The sequence below is a fragment of the Meriones unguiculatus genome, chromosome 11, assembly GCF_030254825.1.
Source record: "Meriones unguiculatus strain TT.TT164.6M chromosome 11, Bangor_MerUng_6.1, whole genome shotgun sequence".
NCBI classification, from domain to species: Eukaryota; Metazoa; Chordata; class Mammalia; order Rodentia; family Muridae; genus Meriones; species Meriones unguiculatus.
In genome coordinates, this window is record NC_083359.1 from 95,892,577 (window position 1) to 95,915,504 (window position 22,928).

Consider the following 22,928-nt stretch of genomic DNA (forward strand, 5'->3'; position numbering starts at 1 on the left):
CTAATGATTCTTTGGATTTTCTCAGGGTCTGTTGTTAAGTCCCCCTTTCATTTCTGATTTTGTTAATTTGGATACAGTCTATCTGCCTTTTAGTTAGTTTGGCTATGGGTTTCATTGATTCTTTGTGTCATTCTCCTTGTTTCTCTTTGTCTCAGGGCTTTGTCAGCCCTGAATTTGATCATTTTCTGCTGTCTACTCCTCTTGGGTATGTTTGCCTCATTTGTTCTAGAGCTTTTAGGTGTGCCTTTAAATTGTTAGTAAGAGAACTCTCCAATTCTTTATGAAGGCACTTGTGCTATGAACTTTCCCCTTAGCACTGCTTTCACTGTGACTCCTAAGTTTGGTTATGTTGTGCCTTCATTTTCATTGAATTCTAGAGAGTTTTAATTTCTTTATTTCTTGCCTGACCAGTGGTCATTGAGTAGGGAGTTGTTCAGTTTCCTCGTGTTAATCAGTTTCTGTTGTTGTTGAGTTCCAGCTTTAATGTGGCGATTTCCTAAAATACAAGGGGTTATTTCAATCTTCTTGTATCTGTTGAGGCTTGCTTTGAGACTAATATACGGTTAGTTTTGGAGAAGGTCCTGTGAGGTGCTGAGAAGAAGGTATACTCTTCTGTATTTGGGTGAAATACGCTATAGATATTTGTTAGGTCTGTTTGACATCTGTTAGTTTCATTATTTCTCTGTTTAGTTTCTGTCTCGATCTGTCCATTGTGGAAAGAGGTATGTTGAAGTGTCACACTATTAATGTGTGGGGTTTGTTTTGTGATTTAAGCTTTAGTAATACTTCTTTTATGAATGTTGGTGCCCTTGTATTTGAGGCATATATGTCCTGAATTGAGACATCATCTTGATGAATTTTTCCTTTCATGAGTATGAAGTATCCTTCCCCATCTCTTTTGATTAGTTTTGTTTGAAAGTTTATTTTATTAGATTCTAGAATGGCTAGTCCAGTTTTCTTCTTGGGTCTGTTTGCTTGGAAAACCTTTTTCTAACCCTTTACTTTAATATAATGTCTAGCTTGCTGAAGTGTGTTTCTTGTATGCAGCAGAATGATTGATCCTGTGTTCACCTTTATTCTGTTAGCCTGAACCTTTTTATTGGGGAGTTAAGGCCATTGATGTTGAGAGATATTAATGACCAGTGGTTGTTAATTCTTGTTATTTTGATGTTGTTGTTGTTGTTGGTGGTGGTGGTGGTGGTGGTGGTGTGTGTGTGTGTGTGTGTGCTTCCCTTCTTTTGTTTTTGCTGATGTGGTGTTTTTTATTTCTAATGTTTTCCTGGATGTAGTGAGCTTCCTTGGATTGGCTTTTTATTTCTAGTATCTTCTGTAGGGCTGGATTTGTGGTTAAGTACTGTTTAAATTTATTTTTTCATGGAATATTTTTTTTCTGCCTATGGTAATTACAAATTTTGTTGGGTATAGTAGTCGGGACTGACATCTGTGATCTCTTAGTGTCTATAAGATATCTGTCCCACAAAGAAGAAGCAACAAAAAATAAACAAACAAGAATGGGATTGCTGATGACACTGAGCTTGCCAGTAGCAAGTTAGGCCTCAGACCTCTGGCTGTTCTCACTGTAGCTCTGCCTACAGAGCCATTTTGTTTGGGAAGAGTTTACTCCCAGGTCGTTAGCTCCCTTTTCCTGAGCTAGGGTTTATTTGAATCTCACAAGCCAAGCAGTACAGGTAATCGGGGCAACCAGTGATGAGCATGTGGTGATGCAGCATAAAAGAAGAAAGACTTCCTCCTGGTGGGGTTTGCCCTTGGGTGGGTCTGATTTATTTGACAGCGTTGTGGTCTGTTCTAATCAAAGAGAGCCTGATCTAAGAAAACCTGAAGTGACAGCAGTCCTGAATGAAAGCCATCCTCTTTGTATAATGAACAGCACAGGAAGTGTGGTGACAAAAGGAATAAGGAGCTTTTGTCTCACTCCTTTTTCAGGAGCCTCATGGGGGAGGGGAGGTTTCTGTCTGGCTCAGTACAGCACAAAAAGCCACACTCAGGTCTTACCACCCTGTACCCACCTGTCACGCTTCTAACACATGCTGTGTGGAGGAGGCATTGCTTTCAATGCCTTGTCACTTCCAGCAAGTAGTTTTGGTCCTGCTCACCACATCTCACTTACATATAAATACATTGTTCTGAGTCAGGGGCATGAATGGGTCACCAGGGAAGAGTCAGCGACATGATGCAACCTAGGCTGTGCGTTCAGCTGCACTTGTAGGAGTGAGTTACAGTGGAAGTCCACAGAAGTGTAGGACTGACTACAATGTTACTCTCAGGCACCAGTTAACTCTGAACAGGTTGCCTACAGCATATGTAAGCAGAGCGAGTGCACAGTTTAAATAATCTCAAAGCACATTATTAACCTGGTTATAGGTCGGGTGAAAGGTTGACATTTTAAAAAGCATTTGTCAGAAAAACCATCCCTACAGCAGCAGAGTTAGAGTCTGAGGAGCAAAGGCACCTGAGGGATGTCTTTCACCCCACTTGATTCAGAGATGCTTGTTCTCCAAGGGGCCAGGCAAGGCACTGAGGCAGCACCCCGGGCCTGAGGCTGGGAAAAAGAATTGATGGGAAGCTGTTTTCCGTGTACCCCAACGAAGGACCAGTAAATCCTTCCAGTCTTTACCTTTCTCCACATGAAAGGAAAAAGTCAACAACATTCTGATAGAGAGACATGTCCGTGTATTTAAGTGGATCCAACAAAAAGGGTATGGATGCTTGAGCATGCCGTGGCTCGAGTGTTAAGTGTCGTTCCCCCCTCCCAGTTTCACGTGTTACTGTCTAGGCCTCCTGGTTGGCATTATTGGGAGTAAAGGGCAACATGAGGCTGTGGCGGTCTAGCGAGAGGTCTTTAGATCTTGGTGAAGAGGGTACAACATTGCGAGTCAAAATAAAATGTTGGTCTTTTTAAATTGACTGTCTTAGGCATTCACCAGAGGGATGGAAAGCTGGCTGACACAAACACAGCAGGTGCCCAATGACGATACAGAAGCCGGAACCAGACTGCAGTGTGAGTTACCCAAGAGGGAGAGATGTGTTTGGGATGGAAAGTAGGAGTACAGCACTAAATCAGATGAGGAACCAAAGGTTCAAGCGAGCAGCCCAAGAACCAAGTGTTAAAAGTACTTCAAAGCATCTATGTGCACGCATATACACATGTACATGAACACATGTACATCCACACATATGTACAAATGTACACACATGTACACACAAACTAAAGGAGGATAATCTGGTAGGCAGAGGGAATGCGTTGGAAGAAAAAAAAAAGAAGCAGGTGAAATAAGTCTGAAAAAATTGAAAAAAATCTGTCCAGTTTAGGAAAGACAGATTTAAGAAAAGCTGAAAACACACCTGAAGGCAGAGGCACACTTGGTGGTAGAGTAATACCTGGATCCTTCTGCAAAACAGCTTGACACTAAGGACTGAAATTCTCGCGTGCCTCTGGCTGAAGAAAGACATGCAGTGGCTCAGAATGGAACTCATCTGTAACTGGCGAGGAATCAGCCAGCCACAGCGCTGAGGTCTACTCAGTGGAAGATCACAACCAACCATCGGTACCCACACAAGAACTTTACATGCAAGGGTGAAAGAGAGAAGCATTTGCAGCTATGTAGAGACTTAGCCACAGTCCTGCTGGTATACACCGTATGAGGGACAGCTTTAAGGAAAAATGCTAACCAAATCTTTAAAACACCCAACCAGCTAACCTACCAACCAAACAAACAAGATCCCTGAATACTGTAAAAGAAGACAGCAGGAAAACGAATGAGTGGGACATAATATTTTCTGCATTAATATTTAATAAATTTGCTAAATAAAGATTCTTAATAGAAGAGATACATTATTTAAAACAGGAGCAGGTGCATCAGGAACCCTGAAATAATAGACCCCAAAGAATTAGAATTTCTCCAGGGAACCCATGCAGGGTGAGTCTTGGTGCCAGAGCAGCAGCTAGCTCTCTCCTATGTAATGAATCTGTGTGTGTGTGTGTGTGTGTGTATGTGTGTGTGTGTTTGTGCATGCATTTGTGTGTATAAATTATACATGAAATATCAACTGTCCAAAACTTTTTAGTAGCCACAGAGAGATGATTGGCCTGTTTAAAAATTGCTGTGTGAGAGAGAAAGTACTGAAAGAAGAGTTTCTGAAAGACAGAAAATGTATAGAAGGAAAAAAGAGAAAACAAACAACAAACAAACAAAGCCCAGAGGCTCAGATAAGACAAGCTTTGGCTTCACTTGCTTCAGAGAATTAGGAGGAATGCTTTTGTAGACATGATTTATTGACTCCTTCATTACTGGCTTTGGGAGAGATTACACAGGTTAAAGACCTGTCAAGAACTTTATTTATGCATTTATGTCAAAATAATGATCTTCCTTGGAAATATACTGGGATGCAGGCAAGAGCATAGTCATAATTTATCAACAGATGGGGAGAGAGATGCGTAGAAAAGCAGCGCAAAGTGTCAAGAAAGAATAGACCAGAGGAGGACAGAATTCACGAGGGCCTGAGGACTGCTGAGCTGCAAAGGGCAGAGGCAGGCCTTTCTGGGTGCATCCTCTCACATTCCTTGTGGGTTGTACCTCCCGCCTTTCTGGGTATTCAGAGGTGGGTTTTTTTTTGGGGGGTGGAGTCTCCCCTGATGTATTTCAAGTTTTTACCACTGAGCTTTTGATTTCTGTATTTCCAGCAAACAGCCCAGTTCCTCCATCAATATTCTGCTCAATGGAGGCACGCTCAAAATGGATTGTTGTTATATTTTTTTAAATGGGAGAATGCTGATGCAAGTAAGCGTTTGCTGACTGTGGCTGTTGCGGAGCTGGGGAAAGGTGCTATTTTGACAAAGGACACCCTTCCTCCTAGGCTGTGCTGCCATATGCTGACACCGCAGCAGGATCTGCTGAAACTGGAGATGACAGGTAGTTCTCAGGAGTCATTTATCGTTTGGCATCAACCCGTAGCTCCCTGTTCATCCCGGCCATATGCCAGACAACAAAGACACAGGGATAAATACCACCCAGACTCCAGAGTTCAGGAATCCACGGGTTAATCAAACATAAGCTGCTGTCCAGTCACTGAGAGAACAATTGTAATACACAGGATTAAACTGAAGTGAGCAAAAATCAGGCTGACAAGCCAGGTGGGGAAAGGACCAACCTGGGGCTGTCCTAAAACATGAAAATCAAACTATGTTTACTAGACTGGCACATTTTCCATCAGCAATTCTCAAACAGGCTGCCCAGTGGACTCCTCTAGTCATTTTTAAACTTGGCCTCGTTCCAAATGTCATAATGTAAAGCGCTCTGGGGGTGGTGGAGGAGGAGAACATCCGTCTATTTTCAAAGCCCCCAGGTTATTCTGGGCAGACATGGTTATAGCCTGCCATGTCAGGAGTGGGAATGGAGGATCTATAGAGGACAAAGGACATTTGTCCTTCTCTTTTCTTCACCTAAGCCTCGAGGATGATTTAAGCACATATTCTGGACAGGATCTTGGCCGATTCTCACGGAGGGTAAAGCTTTGTGGGCAACCAAATGTCATTCCTGATTCAGAGTTGGGTGTCTACTAAATTTAAGGTCCTGCATGTGAAAAACAGAAGTAGTGTCTTTTTGAGCTCTGTTTCATTGTTTCATAAGTATTAAATCAAATCCACAAAGCAATATGAGGCAGACATTATCATTATATGTTTTATAGATGAGGAAATCATGAGAATCATGAGAGTTATGACATTTGTTCAATGTGGCCACAGATATTAAGCCACTGAGTATATCAAATGTCAAACCCTATAGTTGTGGTATGCTGAAGGTTCCCCATGGGTCCTTTGCAGTCACTAGCATATACCACAGTGAGAACACTGTGGTTATATTAGTCACTTTTTATATTATAATAGAATATAACAGCAAACACGGATTTACTTATTTATGTGGCTTTTACTTTTGGAGCTTCTATGAACAATGGCTCCATAACTTTGGGCTCCTGGTAAGCCAGCACCTCAGAATGGGAACCTCTTAAGAAGCCAATCACCATATGAACCTCTTTAATAGCTGGGTGCAGACTGTCAGTGACCTAAGGTCAAGGCCCCTATACCTCAAAGGTTCCACCTCTTTCTAATGGTCCTCAGTGGTTGAGACTCTTTTACCATGTCAACATAGATAGACCTGAAGGGCACTGTGTTCAGACACAGAAATAAGGATGCTGATGATCTCCCTCATGAGTGGAACCTAAAAAAAGGCGACCTCACGGAAGTTGAGAATACAAACAGAATATAACAGCAAACACGGATTTACTTCTTTATGTTAGAGGTTATACATTTTATTTTTCTCTTATATTTAAGGATATAAGAGCATATCTTTATATTTAAGGATATAAGAGAAAAATTTAAGGATACAAGAGAAAAATAAATAAATGTATAACCTCTAACATCACTAAAAAGCAGGATTTTCCTGGGTTCTTTATTGCAAATTACAAATTGGAGTCTGACCATGGATGTGAGGAGTGAACAGACATCACAAGTCTTCAAGCTGCAAGACTTGAAGAAGGAACAGAGGCCACCGAGAGCAGTAGGGATAGACATAGAAGGGAGAGGGATTTGGAGAGTCACTGATGATGGAGAATGGAGGAGATGAAGACGGGGAACTAGAGATATTGGTATCCACAGACCCAGATGATGCCACTAGATGGGAGCATTATGGGCCAATATGAGAAGTAATTACAACACAAAATGTTGTCATCACCTACGAACAATGGGTAGGGTGTTTATGAAACAAGCATGGCAAGGAAAAAGAAAGAACTTTACAAGTTAGAAGAAGAAGAATGGATGCAGAAACTGTGGTACATCTATACAATGGAGTATTACTCAGCAATGAAAAATGAGGAAATCATGAAATTTGCAGGTAAATGGTGGGACCTGGAAAGGATCATCCTGAGTGAGTTGTCCCAGAAGCAAAAAGACACACATGGTATATACTCACTCATATAAACATACAACATAGAATAAACCCACTAAAATCTGTACATCTAAACAAACTAAGCAAAAGAGAGGACCCTAACTAAAATGTTCAATCCCCATCCTGAAAGGCAAAGAAGATGGACATCAGAAGAAGAAGAAAACAGGAAACAACCTCGGAACCTGCCACAGAGGGCCTCTGAAAGTCTCTGCCCTGCAGACTATCAAAGCAGATGCTGAGCCTGATGGCCAACTGTTGGGCAGAGTGAATGGAATTTTATGTAAGAAGTGGGAAATAGTAAGAGCTGGAGAGGACAGCAACTCCACAAGTAGAGCAACAGAACAAGAAAATTTGAACACAGGGAACTTCCCAGAGACTCATACTCTGACCAAGGACTATTCATGGAGATAACCTAGAACCCTGAAAATGCAGCCACTTCTGGTGAGAACTGATAGACTAAGATCAGAAAGGAGAGGAGGACCTCCCCTATCAGTGGACTTGGGGAGGGCATGCATGCAGAAAGCAGGGTGGAAGGTGGGACCAGGAGGGGAGGAGGGGGGGTTTATGGGGGGATACAAAATGAATAAAGTGTAATTAATAAAAAAAAAGAAATTAAAAAAAAGAAAAAAATAAGTTAGAGGAAGTGAAGACCCTTGGCCGTTGGCTAAGCCACAGCAAGAGTAAGTTGAGATAGTGCTACTGCAAGAAAGGAATGACTGGGCTGCTAGGCAGATCCTGCAGACAGGAGTCCACCACTGATGGAGCTGAGTGATTCAGGACATCAGGGTACACCCTACCTGTGCTGTGTAACATGGAAGGCCCTCAAGTCCTCCATCCTCCTGCACACTGGGATTATAGGCATGTGCCAAGTTGGCTTGTTTTGATTTTAATCTCAGCAAATATAGACTGGGGTTGGAGAGTATTCTCTAACAAAATGGCGCTCTTCCAAGATCTAATATGTCAAAAGGTATTATTACCAGATAAACACTGTATCAGGTAGTGCCTGGTGAACCAACAGAATGGTCTGCAGAACTCTCACGAATGGGCTTTTGGGATGTTGGCATAGGCTCACGTTACACATCTTTACCAAAGCTGACATGGACCCTGACTCCTGAACAGCAGGAATGGGGAAGATGCTCTTCAATGAGTGAGTTCATCAAAGCCTAATGAGCAGATGGGTGAAAGAAAGACTGTGTCTGCAATCTCTCTCCTCTCTTTCTCTCTGCACATGTATAAAAATTCATAACAAATAAATAAAATGAAGGTCAGAATTAGCCCACATTATGATAGTTTATCTAATCCTTTCCTACCTAGGGTCTCACTGTTGAAAAACATTAACTGCCATTTACAGGTAATCCCCCACTTTCCATCACAGTGAGCAATAGTATTAAACTGCCTGGAATAGGAGTTGTGGTGTTTGCACAGACAGGTGAACGTAGATGATGATATATATGGTAGGAATAAGCATACACGTGGGCTTTAACTAAATCCACAGTATCTGCTGCTGCCCTGACTTTGATGCTGAGGAAAAGGAACCACAGACAGTCATGTGTCCTGGTTGAGGTCACACAGCTGCCAAGAAGGCAGATCCTAAAGGCTCTCTGAAATCTGCTAAGCACTTAACATGTGAGAGAGGACCCAAGCTGCACTTTGCAAATGACCTTCTGGATCATTGCGCTCTCTTACTCCTCATTAACTTGACCAAATCCTGTGTAATTTAAAAACAATCCAGAAATTCCAAAATCAAACAATTTCAATGTATGTGTCATCCGTTGGCAATCACTCCAACTGGGAGCTCTCTGGGAGGCCAGCATCTAATTGATTTCACATAAATGCCTCTCTTCAACATCCCATTGTTTCAGCTCATTGATTATTTCATTCGGTGCCTCACAGTGAAGTCAGAATAAATGGGTACTCTCCCACATAGGTTAGGTAGCTCTCCTGATAAACCTCCAGCAGCCACATTTCCTGGCTTTTTATTTTTGTTTCATAAAATCCTATCATTTTAATCTCATAAATTAGCAATCAAAATGCCCTGTAAATTTTAATACTGAATTAGCTAAAGTCATTATCCTAGCAGAAAGAAATAAAATGTCTTTTTCTGACCAAGCATTTTTGCTAGTTGTAAGGCATGGCTGCCATGGAACTATGGGCACCACTCGCCCTCAACTGAGCACAGAAGGAAACAGGCACAAAGGCGAATGACCCCAGTGAGAGGCAGGGAGTACAGAATGGGTTTTTAGAGTGTGAATCAAAACAGCATTCCTAGAGCTTGGAGACAGCTCAGTGGGTCATTTGGTGCAAAGATGAAGCTGGGCATGGCAAAGCATCATTGTAATCTCATTGCTGTGGAAGCAGACAAAGGGAAACTCCTGGGCCTCACCCGCCCAGCAGTCTAGTCTAAATCATCACTGGGGTGATCCAGTCAGAGACCCTGTTTCAGTAAACAAACTGTACAGTTTCTAAGGAATGATACCTGACATTGACCTCTGGCCTTTTCCAGGCAAGTAAACATATACATGTTCAGCAACACACACACACACACACACACACACACACACAAAAAAAAAAAAAAACTGACTCACTCACATACATGCAACACTTTGGAGTCAGATATAGAGTATATTTTTAAGCAATGTCAATTTCCATGCAACATTCATCATTCCTGCTTATAACAGCCGTCACACATTCTTACAAACTCACCTCTCGTTTAAAGGAGACACTGATCCCAGGGAGCATGCTTATTTGTGTCTGTCTGCTGAGCGGGGCTTGCCTGCTACAGTCTACAGTCTCTGGGTGTATTTTGCTCACATCTGAATTGTAATAAATAGGTGCTTTGGGTTATGCTTCCTATTTATCTCCCTGCTGTTTATGGTTCCCTTGAGCACTTTGAGAGCTCTTTTAGTTTAGGAATAACTGTTGTGTTTGACTATTATCCATTAAATAAAAGATGGTTTCTTAAAAAGAGAAGAAATGAGGGCTGGAGGTGTGGCTTGGTTGGTAGCCTGCCCATGATCATCTCTTCCCTGTCACTGAGTGTTTGGAGTGCCATTAGGGCATACAAACAGTCTTTGAAACCCATGTTTCCAAGGCAAAGAAATCCCACAGGTAGATCTAGAGCATTGAGGCCTTCATGCCGTGGGCTCACTTACATTTTGAGGGGTATACTGATCGTATTTTACATGTGGAAGAGAAATGAATTGCCGTGGTCAGAAACTGGTCTGTGACATATCATTTCCAATGGGTCCACTCAGTTCGTGGATATATCTTCTCTCATCTTGTATGTGACTTGCTTAAGCCAATGAAATATGGTGGATGCGGCTCTCTGGAGCACCAGATTCCAGGTTAATAAGCCTTCGAGCTTGTGGTCCATCTCAAGCCCACTGACAGAATTCGAAGAGAGACCCAGCAAGAAACCCAGAGACCCCATACATTTCAGCCCTCTCAACTGAGACACTGAATGTATTTCATTCACACTGAAGCCTCTGGCTTCATGTAATCCATCCCCAAATCACTACATAGATTACTGTCTGCCAAACCCTGTCCCAAACCACAAAGGAAGCAAATGATCTTTGTTTTCCCAGTCCCTGAGTTGTGGAAGATACATTATGTGACAATAAACCTTGAAACACATGTTGAAATGGTAGAAATAGGAACAAGCTGAACACAACATACATTTAATAAATTTGTTCGAAGTCTTCAGTACAACCACTGTGGTTTTTGTTTATTTTTGTTTACTTTCTGATGACCATTACTTTTAAATAGTAGAAGTGGTCTAATTGGATGAATAACAGATTTCAAGACAGAAATAAATAGTGCTGATAAGCTTTGTCAATTTGATGCATATGCAAAGAAACAAAACTGATTTGATGCAAGATCCTTATGGAACACTTAAAGATAGGCTAATGGTCATACACACGGATAGGAGCTCAGGGCAAACCATCATAGTTTTATCAATACATAGAAAAAGACATTGCAAATTACAAGGGCACTTCTCATTTTTACTTTAGAGTATTTAATTCAGAAGTTATCTACGTAAAAAAAATAACAGCCAAAAATATGCAACTATCCGTGGGAAGTTTGACCTTATTGTTTTAAAGAGTTATTTCAGAGGCATGAAGGTGAGTTGTATAACACAAATTGACCAGATACATGTCTCAGCGGGCAGAGAGATGTGTAAGCACACATACTACACACAGCAGAATTCTAGGCCATGCTGTAGGAAGGTGCTATTATGTGGGTGGTATCTTGAAAGCCATGCTGCTTGGCAGTGCTGCACAGAGAGCCTTTTGTAGACAATGCGAAACATGATTTTGCCCTGGAAAAACCTGGGGTGCTGGTAGTAGCCAGATGATTGAAGATGGCGCAGCTACATGAACGCATAGACACATAACTGTCCATGCATTCTGGGTGAAGGTGGAATTTGGAACCTGAGCTAGCCTAGTCTTGTTGAACATAAGGACAGTATGAAGTATAAAGTGCACAGAAACCCACTATGGATATGGAAGATGCAGCTTACCTGACATGCCGATGGGTGCGTGTGGTTTAGGTCCCAGTGGGAAGACACTATGTCAACAGACTTTTTGGCCATGTTGAGTAAGTTCATCCAGCCCTGGAAAAGCGGTAAGTGAAACGGGGCATCTTCAGAGTAGTTAAGGCCTTCAGGAATGTTTTCCACAAGAGCGATTCTTAAAAATAAAAATGAATAAATAAATAAACTGAAAAACAAGTAACTAGTCAAATTCAAAGCCATTAATCTTTCTTAACACACACACACACACACACACACACACACACACACACACACAGAATCTCGGAAGGGTGCTCTTCAAGTTTTCCAGCTATTTATGTATTTTTTTCTGGCAATTTCCATTTGTCTACCAAAGCCTCTTACATATTTCCTACCCCAATCTGAGTTGGTTTGAAAATTGACGTGGTTTTTCTTGTATTTCAGAAAAATCTAGGACACGCCACTAATGTTGAGCTTTAAATTAGTCTTGAAAGTGAAAATATACCAGTGCTTCCTGTAAAGATATTTTCTTCAGAAACATTTTCCTAATGTTTCCCGTGGAACAAGCCAATTCCTTTTGCAAGATAACACTTCTGAAAGCTGTTGGAGAGCATGAACGAGGTTTTTCATATTTGCAGTATCTAATACAATGCTGGATCTATATTGGAATTCAATGGTTATTATGGCTTAACACCTCTATTAGTGCTTCAAGGGGCAAAGCAACGCCGAGAAGAAAAAGTTACAAAACTGCCTGGGTTAGAGCTGCGTTAAAGTCAGAGACAAAGAATATTTAGCGTAGCTGGGTTGTGGAGGGGCACGCTTTCATTGCAGCCCTGGGAGGCAGGGGCAGATGGAGCTCTGTGACTTCGAAGCCAGCCTCATCTACAGAGTGAGTTCCACAACAGCCAGGGCTACACAGAAAAACCCTGTTCTAGAAAGACAAAAACAGAACAAAACGGACATGTAAATGATGGTAACAACCACAGTTTAGATAAATCAACAGCGTCCTATTGATCTTTCTGCTTTTGTGTTTTAGTATAGTGGAAGCATGTCTACAGTAGGTATACCTCTTTGGCGTTGCACTATTTTCAGATTGTGTTTTCCGCTAAGACTTACGTGACACATAGATTCTTCTGTTGTTTATTTTTGAGATTGCATTCCAACTCCTACATTTCTCCTTTCCCTTTCCTTCCATCAAGCCATCCCATAGATCCCTCCCCATTCTTCTTCAAATTTACGGTTCCCCTTTTCATCAATTGTTTTTTCAGACACGTGGATTCTTAATGAAAGGATGATAATTTGTTTTGAGATCACTAAATATGTATTCTTCTGTAAATGGGGACATTTCCAGCTTCAAGAAATCATGTGTTAAATGTTTCCATCACAATGATCTGTTTTAGTCAGAGTTGAGTGCCAAGAGATGGGTGCACAGTGAAGAAGGGTGCTCAATGAAGATCATATACTTATCATGCATGAGGTCATGGGTTCTTAACACTATGTACACTCACCTTTGTTACACAATCAGAACTAAATACATAATTATCAAATTGTTTTTTTTTTTTTTAGCTTTCACCACACGACTTAGCATTTGTTAATAAATTTAACTGGTACTCTTTTTGAGACCCCTTTTAGCCAGAATCAGAAAAAAATTTAAAGTATTGCTAAAATTGCCCATGTATAATGGCTGAATCTAGAATATCAAAGCTAGACAGAAGTTTGAGGGTGTGGCCCAAGACATCCTCAGCTTCGGACTGCAATCACTGCTTCTACCTACAAACTCACTAATGTTTGTTGGTTCCCTAACAGGAAAAGACAAACACATCACAACGTGTTACACAGAAGTGACTGTGAAAGTTCTCCTTGCCCCTCAGGAACTTGCAATTTAGTGGAGAGCCTGTTCCAGACACAGTGACTCAAGTAGGAATCACACTGCAGTGTTAGAAGAGACATGAGTGAGACGTGATCGGAATGTGGGTAGAGAGGAAAGCTCTACCTGTCTGACACAAACCCGAGACACAGGAGCTTTGGAGAATAAACCAGAAGATGAAGATACTCAGGGTTGAGGGAAATGTTTGGTATGTGAACCAAGGAGCCAAGGAGCAAAGCAAGGAAGGAGAGTGTGATAGCAGCTCGTAAGGCAGAGGAGACCGGAAATTGGCCTAGAGCCAATACCATGGAGGTTGGGAACAGAAAGGAAGAGTTTAGACATAGTTTTGATGTATTTGGTTGCAACCAAATGTGTTTTCAGGAGCCAGCACATTGCGTGTGACTTGGAGGGAGACATGTGGAATTCTACAATGACTAGAAGAGGGTAGTGGAGGTCGAAACGCTTCTGGCTAGAAAAGCAGGGATTTGGAATTAAGTAAATGGGAAGATGAGGCAGACAGCAGGCATTTTAGAATCTATATTATTAAAGATGTAGTAGAAAAAGACATAAATGAGAAGCAGTCAGATCACGCAGACTCTGATTTTCCCGCAGAGACAGCATCTGTCTCTGAGCTGGCTCTAGAGTCATCACCAATGGTCTCTTTACAGAGCCTCTCACCCTTTCTCAGACCGTTTTATTCAAGGGTTTTGCCTTATGAGAACTTCCTTCCTAGAGGTTCCCCACTGGCCTGTGGGTGCTGCCACCCCCCATCCACACTGAGAATGCCACCACTCCACTCTGCCTGCCTCTGTGCAGCTTCACAGGACTCACATGCCTTGTCCGAGGTTTTCTACCATAGTTGCATCTTCTCTCCCTTCTCTCTGGACTCCGACACAGCAAGTGCAGCCCCAAGTATCAATTCCTACACCAGCCATTGAGTGATCCCTCAATAAACCTCCTAATTTCCAATTTAAACATCATTTCTCTGTGGGCTTCCCTGTGTATATAAGTGATATTTCCTTATTATCAGTCTCCATCCTGGTGACCTGTTCTTCCCCTGTCATCCTGAACATCATTCTCAAAATTCCCATGTCCAAGATCGTTTTCCTAGATTGTGTGTGTGCACACACATATGTGCACGCACATCTCTGTTTTTATGTGTTGCGTGTGCATATGTGTGTTCATCTGTGTGTTATATGTCTGTGTGCATGTGTATGTGCATATCTGTGTGTGTGTGTGTGTGTGTGTGTGTGTGTGTGTGGTGGATGTATGAAGCAAGAAACATGCTCCACTGGTCCAGGTTCAAATCCCCAGAACCTAACACACTGCATACAAGGTATCCAAAGAATCTGTAAATGTTACTCATTAAAACCTGAACAACTGAACAGAGGAGAAAAAGAGAAATATTGTTTATTGAGCATAGTGTTTCTGATTTATTGCATTACCTTGCTGAACTATACACTTCTAAATGATTAAGATAATATGTTTTATATTGTGTATTTTTATTAAAATAATAAAGCCTGGAAAAACCTGAACACCTGGAAGCATGGGGATTATGTCAGAGATAATAAGGAACTTGAAAAAGAAGGCAAACTGGGGCTTGACATGGTTGCAAAGGTAGAAAAAGATGAAGAAAGAAACACCCTGAAGTTTGATGTGAAAGAAATGGCTGTTTTCCTGAATGGTAGAATATGAAGCCGATGAGAAGATTGGGGGGCAGGAACCATTCACGAAAGGAGACAAGACAGATTAAGGAGAATTGAGGGTTTAGAAAGTCAAGGTAAGAGAGGGTTAAATGTTGCCTACTCCAAAACACACAGAGGTGGTAGAGAGCCGCTGAAAGTAGACATTTTAATTCCAGCCACATGCGAAGCCCAGTTATCTAGTAGAAGAAGCTAGAGAGAGCAAGAATGAATGGCTCAAGATGATCAGCAGTTTCAGGCTCCCTGATGAACAGTGCACACACTTCAAAACCATCCAGCAAGCACTAAAGCATCCCCCACCAAACTGAAAACACAAATGAAGGTTGTGGCACAATGTTACACTTGCCGATTGCTTCACGGCACGCCGAGCCGTTCTTTCTATTGTGTCAAGCAGCCTCTGCTGGGCATATGAACAAGTCAGGATTCCTCCTCTTGTTTGGAAATCCTGGTGTTTTTGTCATTGAATCTATAGATAGAATTCATGGCTCATCTATGAACTTGAAATTTGGCATTTTTATTTTCCTTAATCTCTTGTTAAAGTTCAGCATTCTCTTCATTTATGGACGCAGGGAATAAATGAGAGAAATATTAGCAGAATCTTTTGTTTGGGCAGCATTAAACATTTTTATACCTTTAATCCCTTCACTGGGAAGCAGAATCCGGTGGGTCTCTGGGTTCAAGGACAGATAGAGCTGCATATCATTGTCCTGTCTAAGTTCTTATTTTATTTATTTATTTGCTTGTTTTTAATAACTAGGTTGTTTCTATTTCTCACAAAAGAGGGGGAAGAAAGATAGCAAGAGTAAGAAAGTAGATTTCTGCAGAAAAAAACGTTATTGGATCTGATAGCTGTAGTTTCACACATGAACTCACAAAGGCCGGTACTGTGTTTACAAGACCCACCCAAGATCAAGCCAACCAAAACTCTGGTGTGGATGAGGGAGGGCTCTAAAGTTCCACTCTGAGCTGAGCAAGCTATTGGCAGTTGTTGGCTGATGAGAGAGCAAGAGTTACTTTTCTCCAGGGTAGCAGGCCCCAAGAGACTATTAGCCATACTCTAGTAAATGATCCCACAACCATTCATGTGCAGGAAAATCTAAGTGATGGACTTGGTGGGTTCCAGGTGAGGAGAGAGGAAATGAAGCTGGGAGAGGAGAGAGAGAGACAGAGATAGAGGAGATGAAGTAGAGAGGAAGAAGAGAGAGAAGTTGAAGTTGAGAGGAAAAAGTGGGTGTGGGATAGGGAAAGATCTAGAGAAAAAGAAGAAAGAATTAGGGAATGGTGGACTGGATTTAAACACATTATATGCATGTATAAATATTAAATACCTTTTATTTTTTGAGCCCAAGATGATTTCATGTACACTACTCTTCACAATGCAAAAATAAGGAGTATGTATGTTGAGTGTCCCACCGCAATTTAGCCCGGGTTCTAAGGTGGACAGCCACATTTTCTACAAAGTTTTTTGCTGAAAGCCTTCAGCCTTCTCAGTATCAGAGCTGTAAACAATTGTGAAGCCAGGGGAAGTTGCCAAGACTATACCTTTAATAATATGGAGCCTTATTTGCCATGGCCAATGGAGAGAAAGATACTGTAAATTCACCAACAACAGACCATGGTGTTCCATGAACTTTCCAAAGGCAGGAATTTTCACCAGAACCTCATGTCTTGGCAACATGCCAGCTTCATATTACTCTTAGGATGATACAGATATTGAATCAATAACTTTAGCATTTAAAAAATGGGGTCACATTTGAATTTCCCATCTAAGTACAAAAAACAAAGAAGACAACTGGTACCACTCCTGACTTGAAGATGCGATCACTTGTGACTGAAATGTTAATGGTGATGTTTAATTCTTTTAAAACGTCAACTTTTTTTTTCACAACTACAGCTAAATTACATTTTTAAAACATTAACAGTTTGTGATATCACCTCTAGTGCAATCAGAAAGGTGTTGCATTCTAACAAGTAAAAATGTCCACTCAGTTGTTAGACTGTTCCAGGACCACACCTGCAGTGAACCATCATGGAATACAGTTAACAAGCTCCTTGAAGGACAGCAGGCCACAACACTGAGGAATGATGAAAGTGTGTGATGTAGACAGCCACCCCTATTTTATACCCCGAAGTAGCTCTGGCACATGTACCAAAGATGATACGATACATGCAAGAGAGTAGTGCAAGAGGAGGAAGAGGAATGTGGATGAGGGAGAAGAGGGGGAGAAGGACAGGTACTAGTGAAATAGGTACAGAGACACAAAGACTCACAGAGGTAAAAGCAAAGGTAATTACATGCAAGAAATGTCATAATGAAACCCAATATTTTGTAGTGTTAATATATACTAACAAAAGAAAAGAAAAAAATGAAACATTGAAAAGCCATCAGTTACCAAGGAAAAGAATTTCCTTGCTTAAATAATGTTTGTTTGTTAGGTGTGTGTGTTTTGGTGTATATGTGTGCGTGCACACTAACCCATAATACCCTATATAAGTGCAAATATTATAGGGCTACAGACACCAATCCAGGTGACTTAGCATGTAACAGTTCTACTGATCTTCATGTTGCTCATGTTTTCAAAACAAAAATTGTCAAATTGTATGTGATCCTGAATTTTGACTGTGGAATTGATTCTTGTAATGAGCCTGAAAAAGACATACTAGACCCAGCTAGACTGGAGACTCTGGCAGAATAAATGGAATGTGGTATATTAAACACTACAGATTTATTTCTTTATTGTAAGCTCCGATTCTACACAGTTTGCTTGCTGTTTATGTAGTCATCAGCCCATGCTCTCATACATGTGGACTGACAGGTTACATTTTAATACTGGGTATGTGATTTGGCTTTACACTGCCTCTCATCCAAATAGAATTGCCATCATAGTCAGAATTACAGCAGGTTTTTGGCTACAAGGTTTTGAATGAAGTATTTCCACAGAACAGTAGCTTACCAAGCAATTTCACTTGAAGTACTCAGCAAAAAGACTAGACTTGTTTATAGATCTCAGTATCAAGAAATGAGCCAGTGGGGTGTGGTGGCACACTGATCATCCCTGCAAGCCAGACAGGTCACTAGCTCAAGATCAGTCTTTGCTAAATGGCAAGACCTTGTCTCAATGCAAAATAAAAAAAATATAAACAGCCAGATACACACACACACACACACACACAGAGAGAGAGAGAGAGAGACAGAGAGACAGAGAGACAGAGAGACAGAGAGACAGAGAGAGACAGAGAGAGAGAGACTAAAATGTAAAAAGAAAAAAAGCAAATGAACTAGAAAAATAAGAAGACACTGGGGACAAAAATTAATGTCAATCAATCAGCCAATTAATTAGTAGTGGGAGTTTGAAAGCTATAAATCAGGAAGCAAGAAGTAACAAGAGTCCAGATTTGGCACTTTTTTTTTAAGTGCTGAGACTTGAACCCAGGTCTTCCATGTGGCAGGCAAGGACTCTACCACTGAACTGTATTCCAACCAAGTACTCATTCTTGTCCTACGGACACAATCATGAAAAGTTGCCTCTCAGCCAACTTCTGGAGACCTTATAATGGAACAAAATTAATCAATCATTAAGCAATTAATTAAATGGTTACAATAGAGGACCCAAAGAAGAACCTGTAATCAACTGAGTTGATCATTAAAAGAAATAGCAGAAACCAAGACTCATGACAAAGCCAGGAAGAAAGTGTTTGCAAAGAGGGTGTGTCCCACAGGCTGTTAAACATATTGATGTACAAAGAATAACATTCCCATCTGCAATTGTAACCACTCGGGACTCTTCACATGTTTGTAATGGTTTGTGTCTATCGCCTTGTACATTCTCGAACTTATATCATGGTAATATACGCAATGGATTCTTTTCAGTTATAAGACTCACTGAAAGGAAAATTTTAGTGGAGGACTGTATCTGTCATATAAAGGAATGAAGATGGTTTAAAGTTTAAAAATGAACGGAGCATGATGATGGTGCATGCCTACAATCCCGGTACTCACAAGGTTGGGGCAGGAGGATTGGGAGATTGAAGTCACCCTGTGCTATATAGTGAGACTCCTGAAGAGAAAAAGGAAAAAAAAATTGAAAGCAAAAACTTAATACAACAGCAGCCACTGTCAAGAGATCTCAAGATGCTATCACTGCTTTGGAACTGTGGGAATGATCACACCTTGTTATTTTGGGGAATATGTACTTACTGCAAGACCACATATCCACACCGGAAGTTCATTTCTGAAACATTTTGATGACCTTATTTCAGCCTTATTGGTATCCCTCACAATAATTTGTATTTTAACTTATGCACCTGATGGGAAAGTTCCACAGACTTGACAGGTTTATAGCAGGATTCCTGGCGTAGGTAGGGTTAAGACCCTGTCCTTAGATGGCTGAGCCTTTTTTGATCATAGATCATTGATGAGCATTGATCCCCCTTTCTTTATTTCAAATAGCTCTATTTCCTTCATGTCTGAGGACTTGGTAATGGAAGAGATTTTTCAAGAGAATTGGGTCAAAGCCAATTGTAATATTGTAAGTGCCTAATTGCTTTGGTTAGTAGAGAATCCAAGACAAGAGAAAGGCAGGAAGAAAGTACTGGATAGAACTGGAACAGAGGGAATGTATATTTCCCTGGAAAGCCAGGAAAACAAGCCTTATTTTTTCTTTTAATGAATATCACATCATGAATCTAGAGTAAAAATATAAATGGATATAGCACCCAGAGTGTGTGTTGGGGCTCAGACTTTGCTTTGGTAATAAGTTCCAGGGGACAATCCCCCAAATGGTGACTGGCCTTCTTTGGTTCCCTCTTTTTACCTGAAGGTCTTCACTGCTTGCTCTGTTTGCTCACTATTCCCTGCAAGGAGAGGTGCTAGAAATCAGCTTTGAAAGGATTTGACTTATTGCTGTGACCTATTATTTTATTTCCTTTTACAACCAACAGCTGGGTACTCTCCAGGGGCTCTCTTTAATTAGTCTATGCTCAGAGCTCATTTGCATGCCATTACCACCCCAGTTATATTCTCCAGAAAGGAAAGAAAGAAGTAGGTAGAACTCATTAAAACCACCTTTGAGCAACCCCTGTGAGGGCTGCTGGGTCTTCAGGAAACCTCAGCCTAAGGCCACAGCACCCTCTGACACCAACTGGGAAGAAAGGGTGGGAGGACAAAATCTTTCCCCTCTTTTCATGGTGCTTTATAATAAACCATGGATGAGTGGACTGTGGGGGCTGAGGGAGCTAGAAGGAGTAGATGTGAGAAAAAACCTTTTACCTTGTTAATAAGTTTAAAATAGAATTCTCTTATTCATAGCATGTATTTATCCTCTAAACTTACTGTGATCATCAGCATTTTTAATCTAGGAACTACGACTGTATAATCTCATGTGTCCATGTGTGCACTGAGCTGGTAAAAAGTGAAATCTGCTAGATTTAACAGGTGTTCTAAGTGTTAGCCAGAGCTTTGTCATTTTCTTGAATGGAGAACTCACCATGATGACCAAGCTGGATTTGAACTTTCCATCCTCTTGACTCAACCTCCCAAGAGTTGTGATGATAGGTATGGGCTTCCATGCCTTGTTCTGAAACTCAATTTTTCTAAGTAGCCAAAACACAGCATCACACAAGAGATGGGCATTAATAGGGCTCAGTTGTCTAACTCCCAAATTTCCTTGTCCCAACAACATCTTTGTCCCCATTCCTTAAAATTTGTTTTGTTGTTGCTTCGCTTTGTATACTTAACTTGCTGTGTCTTCCACCTGTGTCAGCCCTGGAGAGTCTTTTTAAAAATAGTGCCTATGGCACTGATATTTCAGTAGCTCCCAGACCACTTCCTTTGCTGAACAGTACTGGATTTAGATTGTTTGATCTTTGCCTCATAATTTGATTGAGGGAAACTTTCTATCAGGAACATGACATGGGTGATGTATCCTTCTGAGAGTGTGATGTCAGGCATCAGGGGATATTGGTTTCTCCCACTAGTCATGACATTAAGTTTATTCATGTGCCTTGGGAGGTATATCCTGTTTCTCCAGCTAACCAGGACCTTTCTCCTGCTATAATTAATCATTTGTGCATGGCTGGCTTAAATGGCAAAACTAAGCTGCTCTTTAATATTTCATTTGATGTTTTAACAATCTTCCATTCCATGATTCCTGACTGATCAGGTTTACTGAGCTGACTGCAGGTTGACATTTTAAAAAAATATCATCACTTCTATATTTGTTACTTGACAACCCTTTGTAAAACTATCCTTGCATATTTAAAAAGGATTTTATTAGTACAGACTCCTGTGTTAATTTTAAAATTCAAAGCACTATCATCTTATTATTCCACTCATTACAATGCTAAGATTGTTGTACACATTGCTAGGCTTACAGGTGTGAGCCAGTAAACTTGGCTTCATTTTATTTTTAAGATTTATTTTTTTATAGCCGGGTGGTGATACATGCCTTTAATCCCAGCACTTGCAAGGCGGAGACAGGTGGATTTCTGAATTTGAGGCCAGCCTGGTCTACATACACATACACATACACATAATTTTTTGTGTAGGTTTGAGTCTCTGCATGTGGGTATAATGCACTTTAGTGATGCCAGAAGCATTGGATCCCCTGAATCTGGAATTACAGCAGGTTGTAAGCTACTTAACAAGGTGCCAGGAACTGGACTCAGGTCCTCTGTAGGAGTAGCAGGTGTTCCCCGCAGGGAACCACCTCTCCAGCCCCTTGGCTTCAACTTTTGATGCTTTAATTTTTCTCACAAGGGCTTTACTTTTATTAACATTTAAAAATCCTGTGCTTCTTTGTTTGTGGTTCCCTGTGTGTTTTATATATGCATGTATGTATGTATGTATGTATGTATTTTGAGATAGAATCTCACTATGTAACGCAGGCTAGACTCCAAATTCTGGTCATCTTCCTCAGCCTTCTGAGTGCCAGGTTACCAGTCACGGCTTAAAATGTCTGTCAAAGAAGCAGCCGCAGGGAGCTCGTGTTGAGATAGAGTTGGCCACTGCAGAGCCTTCTCTCCTTCCACACAGCTGGATGGTCTGCGCAGATGAAAACCTAGAATTGTTTTAAGTGAAGAACAACTTTGGCTGGTGAGTGTTGCCTTAGGGAGGCGCTGTGCTTATCAAGTACTGTCATTGTAGCTAGTATTCTCTGCAGATTATACATGGAAAGTACTTGTATTAGTAAGGGTTCTCTGAATCTGTCTGTCTGTCTGTCTGTCTCTCTCTATCTATCTCTCTATCTATCATCTATCATCTATCTATGGAAAGAGAGACTGAGACACAGAGAGTGTGTGTGTGTTTGCTCTAGGTCTATGGAGGGAGTAGCAAAGCAGACTGATGCTGGGGAGAAGAGGCTCCTTTTTCCATGGAGCAGTAACTTAGACTAAAATTCTGATCTCCTCTGGAGACAAAGATAAGGAAGATGTAAATGAGTGGCTTCCTCCCTGAGACCCTTTAGTTCTACACATTACCCTGGCAGTCTGCAGCAACTAGCAAATCTTTAAGGCCAGGAAGATACTTTTTTTTTCTTGGTTTAGTATTTACACACATTGTAGCAAAAAGGAAATGAAAACTAACAGAAAAGTAGGGAGGACAAGAAGCGCAGCAAGAGGACAGATAGAGGACGCTCCAGAACAGGATGTTGCTCAGTGGTACAGTCCAGGTTTAACATGTGAGAGACTGGTTTCAATCACTAGCGCAAGAGAAGGAGGAAGAGGAGGAAGAGAGCCACCTAGGATGAAATGTTAGGGGCTTGAATTCTGGAGATAGGCAAGTACAAAGATGTGCAATATTTTAAAGATGGACAGTATTTTAAAGGTAGGGGTTCTATGTTGGGGCATCTGTAAATTTGATTTCCAGCTGGCTGGCTGAATTTGTTTAATTT

At 41.1% G+C, this 22,928-nt stretch overlaps 1 protein-coding gene across 4 annotated transcripts in view; it reads right to left on the reverse strand.

Annotated features, from left to right (window-relative positions):
- Pld5 (phospholipase D family member 5) overlaps window positions 1-22,928 on the reverse strand; it is a 331,271-nt gene that overhangs the window by 119,724 nt on the left and 188,619 nt on the right. For all 4 annotated transcript variants that reach the window (XM_060364739.1, XM_060364742.1, XM_060364741.1 and 1 more), the window contains exon 3: window positions 11,479-11,647. In XM_060364739.1, coding sequence (XP_060220722.1) covers window positions 11,479-11,647 — 169 coding nt within the window. The remainder of the gene's footprint in view (window positions 1-11,478; window positions 11,648-22,928) is intronic.